This window comes from Brassica oleracea, chromosome C8 (genome assembly GCF_000695525.1).
Source record: "Brassica oleracea var. oleracea cultivar TO1000 chromosome C8, BOL, whole genome shotgun sequence".
Classification (NCBI taxonomy): domain Eukaryota; kingdom Viridiplantae; phylum Streptophyta; class Magnoliopsida; order Brassicales; family Brassicaceae; genus Brassica; species Brassica oleracea.
Genome location: NC_027755.1, coordinates 37,590,078 through 37,599,576, shown reverse-complemented (window position 1 = coordinate 37,599,576; position 9,499 = coordinate 37,590,078). Strand labels below are relative to the sequence as shown.

The window sequence follows — 9,499 nt, the reverse complement described above, 5'->3', positions numbered from 1 at the left end:
TTTATTATTCATAATCATTAATTGCCATATATATGTAAATCATATTAGGTAATTCCGTAGCTTTTATTTAAGGAAAGAATACACACTTCCTATATTTTAGGTTAATATAATGTTTTTCTCTAGTGTTATATACTTATGAAATAAAGTGACACCATTAGATTAAACTATACTTTATATTAGATGCTCTAGAATTCTTTGAAATGAAATTTAGAAGGCATTTAGAGTGCCACCTAGGATTTGAAGTTTTTTTAATTAATACAAAATTAAGGTTCTAATTTTTTAAATGCTTCTCAATTAATATATAGGAGATTAGGCCAATATGTGTATCCTTTTTTGCATTGATGAAGATTGTATACAAGACATTGTCCCTATAATGTAAGCTTTTATAAGTTTTTTATTCGGCTCTAAACAGCCGTGGAATATTTACTACTGCAGCAAACTTATATAGACTTTCTATTTGAACTATAGGTATATGATGAGCTCATGTTAATTACATCACCAAAGAACTCTCAATAGAAAAATAAACTAGAGCAAAAAGAATTATTAAATTAAAAAAAAAAATTGTAACAAATTTAAAATATAACTTATTAAATTCAATAAGAAAATATAGTAAAATTGTTACTATAAGAAATAACTTATAAAATAAAGTCAATGTAAATTCTTATACCGAAAATTAATCAATAAATGTTATATTAAAAATTATAATTAGTTATTCAGATAACATGGTTTTGTTTGGTGTCCAAATATAATAGCATATACAAAATTCAAATAAATATCTCTATTTTTAAGTAGTAACAATTGATATTAGGTTTTCATGCTATCGATGAATTACCTACTTTCTTTTAGTTACTGTAAAAAAAAGTAGGTAATTCATGGCGGTTAAACTCAATCACCATGTTATATTTATTATGTTTATATATATATATATATATATATATATATAAACATAATAAATATAGACACGTTTTCATTGATAATCACAATAATTATATCAGAAAATTTAGTCACTTAACGAAACTAACTTTGTGTCTTTTACAGTAAACGAGTTCAACAAAAAAGAATGATAAATATTTAAAAAGAAATTATAAAATAACATTCCATAAATTAATTAGAATAAAATAATTTAAACTAAAAACAAATGTTAAGCAAAATATAATAGAGAAACTTCTCGCGCATGGAATATGATGAGTCCATGTAAATATTACATAACCATTATAAAAATAGGAGATCTCCATTATACAAATGTACTATTTGTATTGACAATTGATAGAATTAGAGAGATGGAGATGCTCTTAACACGAAACAATTTGGTTTTGGTTCGTACTCCATTATACGTTCGCTTCAGTTTCAAATGTAGTTTGTTAAGAAATTGTACAATCAGTTATAGTGATGTTCTTCCTTTAGTCAATAATGTTTGACAATAAAAATATTTAACTGATAACATGGAGATTCATTATATCGACACAAAATAATGAAAAATAAATAATATATATAGTAGAAAGTCTATAAATTAATAATCAGCAAATGAATAGACACAATAATTGATAAATTTTACTGATCTTGAATTGGACATATGTAAAATATAACTTAATTCGATAAAATAGTAATAACATAACTTTTGTATAAACATAAACAAATCATCTTTAAAAAAAATGAATTCATCTTTTTTTTTTTAATTTCACTACTCTGATGTTTTCATTGAACTACAAATAAAAGATATTTATATACTATCATCAAATTCAACACACATTATATATCAAATAACTTAATTAAGTAGATAAAATTTAACTAACATATAGTATCGTAAAGTTAATTTTTTTTGGAAGACAGAAACAACTATTGTAAACAAGCAAAATATATTTTATCACATATAAATCTCTCACCTAAAACTTTTTAAAAGACGAAAAATCATTACCATACACATTTCTTGCAAATGAAAACCTAAAAAATAAATCACAAAATCATTAAAAAAAATAATAACCTAGATCACAAGTAAGGCATATCCTGCCCGTAGGGCGGGCCGACCCTAGTGTTAAATAAAATGATGAAATTAATCATCCAAACCAAGACTACGTTGCATAATGATAGTCTTAGTTTGTTTATATATTAGTAGATATACATAATACATATAGGGATGGCAATCAAGGACCTGGACCGCGAGCCTGTCCCGTAAAGGCTTGCTGCGGGGCAGGATTGGGCTTCCATTTGGTAAGCCCGCAAAATTGCGGGCCTCACGGGACGGGTTCAAAGCGGGCCGGGTTCAAAGCGGGACGGTCGAAAGTGGGATGGGTCGAAAGCGGGATGGGCTTAACCTGCGGGATTTTGAAGACCCGCAGCCCTAAGTCTCTTGAGTCATATCAAGCAACGACGAGAGATCCTTCATTTGGTGGTCTTGTGAGTCATATCAAGCACCATTTGGAGTCGGGAATATCGAAGGCCTTTCCGCTAACCTTCGTGCGACCCTTCAATCCATTCAGTTCTCCATCCGGAGTTCATATGCAAATCTGATCCATTCGAGTGAACCGATCTTAGGGTCCTTCACTTTCCCCGAAGAAGAAGATCTTGTTCCCGCCATGGGTTCTTCATAGTTTTGCCTATATGTATTTGTTCACATTATCATACATTTTGAAGTTATAGGTTTCAATATATCTTTAACTGACTTCTATTATTCTTATTTGCAGAAGATGAAGTTGATGGTGAAGAAGAGAAATTTTCATCTTTTTGTCTCTTGTTGGTGATAAAGATGAAGAACAAGAAGTGTGATTGGTGTTTGTTTTATCTATTTTTGGGATTCGCATCTTTGATTTGGTGTTGGTTTTATTTAATTTTGGATTCAGAAAACTAAAGCATTTGTTATGAACTTATGAGTTATAATATTTGGATTCAACAACTAAAGTATTGTTTATTTTAAAAATGTTTGGAGTCTAACAAAAGTAAATAAACTAATGTTTTGATCCAACTAAAATCTTCAACTAACAAGGGTATTGCCTTATCCAGTTCAATCCTCGACTAAAATCACTTACTGATGCGTCATGAAACTGATAAAGCGTCCTGAATCATCTCTTGAAGCGTCCAGGAGCCATATGTCTGTTTGTAATTTTATGTCCTGCGGGCCGATCCGCAAAGGCCTACATGTTTTGCGGTACGGGTTTGGTCAGCCATTTTGAGGACCGCAGCCCGCGCGGGCCTGACCCGCCGTGACCCGCTGCGGTACGGGACGGGACGGGACGGATCAACCTGTTTGACATTCCTAAATACATACAAAGATTCAAGAATGGCAAAACTTGAAATCAGTGAGATCTACCGTATATATGTAAGAGTATCTCCGATGTATTACTCTATTTTTTACTCTAAAATGGTGTAATTCCAAAATAGAATTGGATTTTACTCCAACGTATTACTCCATTTTTTATTCCAAAAAAAAATATTCCCCAATAATTCTCTTTTTATTTAGTTACTAATTGTTAGTAATACTTTCAATTTTGTTACTCCATTTCGTCTTTTATACACAAATGGTGTGTGTGGTCTCTCGTACGGGTCGTCAGTCTCTAAACCCAAACCGTAAACTCTAAATTCAAATCTATACCCTAAACCCAAATCCTAGACCCTAAACCCAAACACAATACCTTAAACCCAAATCCTAGACCGTAAACCCAAACCGTAAACCCTAAACCCAAACCCTATAGCGTCTAGGTTTAAGGTTTAGGTGTAGGGTTTACGGTTTGGGTTTAGGATCTAGGATTTGAGTTTAGTGTACACGGTTTAGGTTTAAGGTTTGCGGTTTGGATTTATGGCCTAGGATTTGGGTTTAGGGTATATGATTTAGGTTTAGGGACTAGAATTTGGGTTTAGGATATAAGGTTTGGGTTTAGGTTCTAGAGTTTGGATTTAGGATTTAGGGTCTATGATTTAAGATTTAAGATTTTGGATTTAAGATTTTGGATTTAGGGTTTAGCTGGCGTCGTTAGCGTCGTTAAAATTGATGTTATTTTTTTTCGGTTATTTTTTTAAATTTAATATTTTTTATTTAATAATTTATGTGCCACTTTGATTGATCCTAAATGGTAAGGTGAATTTAAAGGTTCACCCTATGAAGTGGATAACCGTTTTTAATATCAGATAGAATAAAAACATGGGAATAATCATCATCCATGTAGGTTGTGAGATGACAAGGATGTATGAAGTTGTGATTTAGATGCCTGAAAAATGACAGAAATGTAACTTAAGTCTAATTTAGGGTCCACATACAAACATTGAGAATGGTTATGACCGGTTTTCATGCATAGTATCTGAAAAAGACAAAATATGAAACGTTAAACCCCCATGATGGTTATATAATATAATAACCATATGTTGTGTAACCGGATTTCATTTTTAATATGAAAAAAATTAGGTTCACCTTCTCAGGTGAACCTTTAAATTCACTCCACCTTCTAAGACAAATTCACCTTACATTTTAAGACCAATTTAAGACCAATCAAAGTACCTAGACCCTAATCCTAAACCCAAAACCTAGACCCTAAACTCAAACTGTAAACCTTAAACCCAAACCGATTTTAGATTATGTGTTAAAATTTTTAAATATCTTTTTTAATTGTCATCTATAACATTAAATTTTGAATATATTATTTATTTCAGTAACCGAATATCGATTTTAATATCCATTTTTAAGTAATATTATCTATTGGAAGAAAAAGATGAATGTATTAACTTTATCAATTGTAAATTAAGTGTGACTCAAAATTGCATTCAACATTTGGTCTAACACAATTACGAATTATATTGATAGAATATGAATAAAATAAATAAAACTGTATATCTGGTTTATTGAATTAATAACGAGCATCAATTGAAATTATATATCGGTGCATCCAAAATAAAGGATTTATAGACAATTTGTTGTTTAGCACCTAAAGTCTAAACCCAAATTCTAAACCCTAAATCTAAACCTTAAATCTAAACCCAAAATTCAAATCCTAAACCCAGACCCTAGATCCTAAATTTAAACTCGAAACCCATGCCTTAGAACCTAAGTATTGTTCTTTATCTTTGAAGATAATTAATAGAAATTTTCTTCTGTTTATTTATTTAATATCCGGTTAAAACTCATGTGTTATAAACAAAAAACCTATAAATGCATCGCAAAGGCGTAGAACTTGAGCCTATGTAGCTCGTAACTGAAGCATACACCATCTGAGCTACCGAATTCCCTTGTACATTTGATTGGGAATGTCAAATAATATACGGATGATGATATTGTTAATCAGATATTTATATATGAATCCGAATGTAATATATGATTATGATTCACACGTACATATTACGCCAACTCTTATAATAAATCAACTTGGAATTTTTAATACGGTTATAATACACATTCATATTACATATATAAAATCATTTTCCGGTTATTACCGTTTCAATCTTGATTGTCTATCTATTATGTATCCGATTATCAGTGTATGCTTAGTGGTTTCTAGATCTCATCTTTGTAGACGGTGGCTAATCCACAAAAATTATAAGAGTCGCCAGGGGCCATCGCCGTCCCCCATGATTTGATTTCTTCAAGTGCTTCTGATCTTCTCATCCTCATATCTTCATGTTTCTGATCTCACACGCGTTACAAAGAGACTACACACAAAACAATCAAAATAAAATAAACTTAAAGGAATGACGAGGAATAAAACTAAAAGAATGAGTGAAAATGATTGTTTTTTTTCAAAAATAATAAAAAATAATTTTGCTTTGTTATTATCTACAAAAAAGAATTATAAAGAATAGAAAGGAAAATTAATTCCTTATGAATAGTGTATTTTTATAGGAACCATAAGGAATTGAATGTTGCTTCTCGTTCCCTTGATCATCGATCACACCATACATTATCAGATCAGACAAAACAAGTTTATGACTTTCCAGAAATTTAAAAAAAAAAGCATATGACTTTCCAGAAACCAACAAAAACCTTTCAAGAAAGAGAGATCTAATAAAAAATGAATCAAGAACATGAGAGGATTGAATTATTACCACAGAGACTGAGCTGCTAGAAAGACGCAACTTCCGTTCATCTTCTCCGCACAAGCACAGTCAATTATTAATTTTGTAAGCCAACCTGTTCAAGAGAAACAAACAGAGTCAGTGGATGTTTGATATGGTTCCCTATAACAAGAAGAATAAGGATAATGAGAGAAATAGATCCTCTGTTTGACTTACCAGTGCTGTACCACCAAGATCTGTTTTTCTATGTACCACCAAGATCTGTTTTTCTATGTTTGACTTACCAGTGCACACGAGATCAAGATCAACTGGGCGGATTGTGCTGCAACACGAGATTATTGCAGAGATTCTCCCGATTTCTAAAAGAGGGATCAACAACAAAAAAATCAAAAACAAGAGAGAGATTGGATTATTACCAAAAAAATGGAGAAAGTTTCAGGGCCGATTGAAAGAATTATGATTTTGAGCCTTGTGTGAGATTTTTTGTCAAGAAAAAATAGTTCTTGATTTAGAAAAAATAGGACTTTCTTCGACCAAACAAGAAGAATAGAGAAAGATAAAGAATAAGAGGTATATGCTTAGTTCTACGAAGAGAGAAGAGAGATGGTTAAAACTATGTCAGATTGTCAGTCTATGCGCACAGGTTTGTCGAGTCTGAATAGAGTTATTATTGGTATTAATAAAAAATGAACAGTTGCGTAGCCATTTGCTTAATAAAATTCTTATCTATAGTTATTCGCCGCAAATTCTCTTTTATTTATTTTTAATGGACGACGATGACACATTTGTAACAGTGTTTTCTTTAGAAATATAAAACAGTGTTTTCATTAACTTTCAAGAGGGAAAAAAATAGATGTATGACTGATTCTGAACGTCACACAAAACATATTTGAGAACAATATGTTTTTTGAGACAATATGTTTAAATCACTAAATGAAACCAAACCACTTAAACCAAATCCTGAAAGAAGTAAAAACCAAAATGTTCACCCCTATTCTTGGACGTTAAATTGTCTGACCTCTGAAAACGCGTGGTGTGGTTGTTTAGTTGAATTGAGACGACAGTATTTTACTCTTAATTACTTTATTTTATACTAATCACTCTGGAAGAGAAAGAAAAAATATTTTATTTTAGTCCGCAGGTTCTTCCTTTGTTATTTTTTTTTGGTAGGATGCAGTAGACCTGAGTTTCCTGTTTTTTATTTAAATAAAAAAACACCAACTACAAGCAAATTTGCCGAGTTCTGGACACCACATTAAAATCCTCCAACAAAACATAAGCAACAGGCTCTGAAGCAGACTCAAAATAATGCAAACCAAATGGTAAAAAAAACGTATAATTAGCTAATCCATGTGCGGGTTCTTACTTTGTTATTTGAAAGTAGAACTTTTGCTTATCTTTTTGGAGTTTTTAATTCACTTTACTTTCTTTTACGTAGTTTTTATTTTCCTTTTCGATATTGATGTTCATCATTTCTACCTTATTATTCTGGAATATTACCAATCGCACCCATAGTGTTGAAGAAGAAATAGTTGTATGTCTGCATATCAACGCCAACTGGGTCCAGGAAAAAGGTGGGATGTAAGAGCATGATTATCGGGTAAAACCCGTTTGGGTTTCTAATTTTTTATTTTTTTTTTTGTTTTATCTGATAAAAAAAATTAAAAACGGAACCAATCGCGGGCCGCCACGTGTCGTGGGGCCCGTGAAATAGTGTAACAAACGGACCAAACCCGTTTCTTATTTCGCGACATCTGAAGCCGGTTTTTATGAAAAGTGCGGAGTCCGCTCTTTAAAAAACCCATTAGATCTTGCGTTAAAATGGCCTAAACAAATGAACTCTGACATCAAATAAAACAAATTATTGGAATATTTGAAGTAGACAATTTATTTTTGACAACAGTAGACGAGTCAGTCTCACATTTACAGTCTCGACCAAACCAAGTCAAATACGTATGTGTATATAATATGATGAAAGTTGACTTGTCCAAATGTCATATCTTTGACCGAATATTACACAAATATATAATCACTTTCATTTCATAATTCACAAGCATATTACAGAAACACACAGAGGACTAAACCTCGTTTATTATAAAACTGAATAAATTACATTAAAGAATTAGTCTTAACGGTTCATGCCACCTTGAAAGACAGGAGCACCCATCGCGGCGCCTTGGTTCTGCTGCCTCTGTACGTTCCCCGCCCATCCTAAAATACCAAACACGATTTTAAGGAATGCGAATATATATTTTGAGATTACAAAAAATATGCATAAGAGAAATCAATGTACCAAGATCCATATTGAAACCGCGGTTCTTGAGTTCACGGTATTGTTGGGTCAGAGCACAGAGCTCGCAGAAGAAATGTTTTAGGCAGTCTCCACAATCACTGCCTTCGATATTGTATTGAGCTCTCATCTTTCCACGATAGAAACACGAGTAGATACATGCGCAACCCGTTACTGCGTTTATTAACGCGTATAGTGCTCCAGCCGTGCCACACGCTGAGATTTTCAAAACCACAATTTTTTTATCCCCTATTGCTTGCTGCCTTTCTTTATATATGACAATATTATGTATATTTCTCTTGTTATATGGTTTAAGACTTAAGTAGTTAAACTTACTGGTTGATCCTTGATCTACAATCTCAGCGACTTGGCCAAATGTAATACATGGACACCAGCATGTGATACAACCTGTTCATTCATTTTTGCAAGATTAGTAATAATTAAGTTTTGTTGGTCATTTTTTCGCTTAACAGAGTATCAGGTGCTAAACTGTAGATTGTTAACAACCATAACATTTTTTTTTTTGAAAACTGGCCTGATAAACAACCATAACATTATCTATTTATTATCTTTTTATATGTATATATAATTGAAAAGCTAGAAAATTTAATAAACAAAACCGGAGTTATTTTATTACAGTTTTTGCAGTCGGAGAAGCAATCACAGAAACCGGTAGACCATTCTCCTTCAGCTTGAGGTTTGCCATGAAGGTGTTCAGCTTCCATCGCGACAGAGAGAGAGGGAAGAAACTATTTTTTAAAACAGAAGAATATGTTTAAGGTCTTTGATCAGAAACGAATGATGATGCTTGTATTTATAAGAAGTTAAGAACATTAACGTCCATCTATATTATTAAAAGAGAAGTACCCATTTAAAAATGTTCTTATTTTATTAATTAAATTTCCTTTTTTTTTCTTGTCTTTTTCAGTTGCATTTATGAAATATCATAAAACGAATAAAACTGTCTAATTTATTATTTGTCTTTTCAGTTACATTAACGAAATATGCTTAAATGAATTTAAACTTCCTATTTTATTGTTTGTCTTTTTCAGTTACCTTAATGAAATATCCTTAAATAAATTTGGACATAATGTCATTTAATCAACCAAAAAAACTCATGAGTTATCCTTACGTGCATAATTTTAATAATTGAGATTTTTAAAAATGTGCATCATTAAAATGTTACCTAAAACATGCAGCACTAATATATAACAT

The 9,499-nt window shown here is 31.7% G+C and overlaps 1 protein-coding gene and 1 long non-coding RNA gene across 2 annotated transcripts; both read right to left on the bottom strand.

Moving 5' to 3' along the window:
- Positions 1 to 5,335: 5,335 nt before the first annotated feature.
- Positions 5,336 to 6,674, bottom strand: LOC106312402. Its single transcript, XR_001264172.1, has 3 exons — positions 6,211 to 6,674; positions 6,025 to 6,109; positions 5,336 to 5,631 (listed from the first exon to the last, which is right to left on the bottom strand). It is a non-coding gene; the product is annotated as an uncharacterized LOC106312402 (long non-coding RNA).
- A 1,331-nt stretch (positions 6,675 to 8,005) lies between these two features.
- On the bottom strand, positions 8,006 to 9,067 carry LOC106312399 (protein PLANT CADMIUM RESISTANCE 2-like). Its single transcript, XM_013749913.1, has 4 exons — positions 8,922 to 9,067; positions 8,621 to 8,692; positions 8,288 to 8,500; positions 8,006 to 8,205 (listed from the first exon to the last, which is right to left on the bottom strand). The coding sequence occupies exons 1-4, from the start codon at positions 9,007 to 9,009 to the stop codon at positions 8,123 to 8,125; spliced, it is 456 nt and encodes a 151-aa protein (XP_013605367.1). The 5' UTR covers positions 9,010 to 9,067; the 3' UTR covers positions 8,006 to 8,122.
- Positions 9,068 to 9,499: the final 432 nt, after the last annotated feature.

Coding starts and splice junctions, on each gene's coding strand:
- LOC106312399 (XM_013749913.1), bottom strand. CDS start 9,009: ATGGAAGCTGAACACCTTCATGGCAAACCTCAAGCTGAAGGAGAATGG. Junction 8,693..8,921: donor CTTCTCCGACTGCAAAAACT/GTAATAAAATAA, acceptor ATGAATGAACAG/GTTGTATCACATGCTGGTGT. Junction 8,206..8,287: donor CGGTTTCAATATGGATCTTG/GTACATTGATTT, acceptor TTGGTATTTTAG/GATGGGCGGGGAACGTACAG.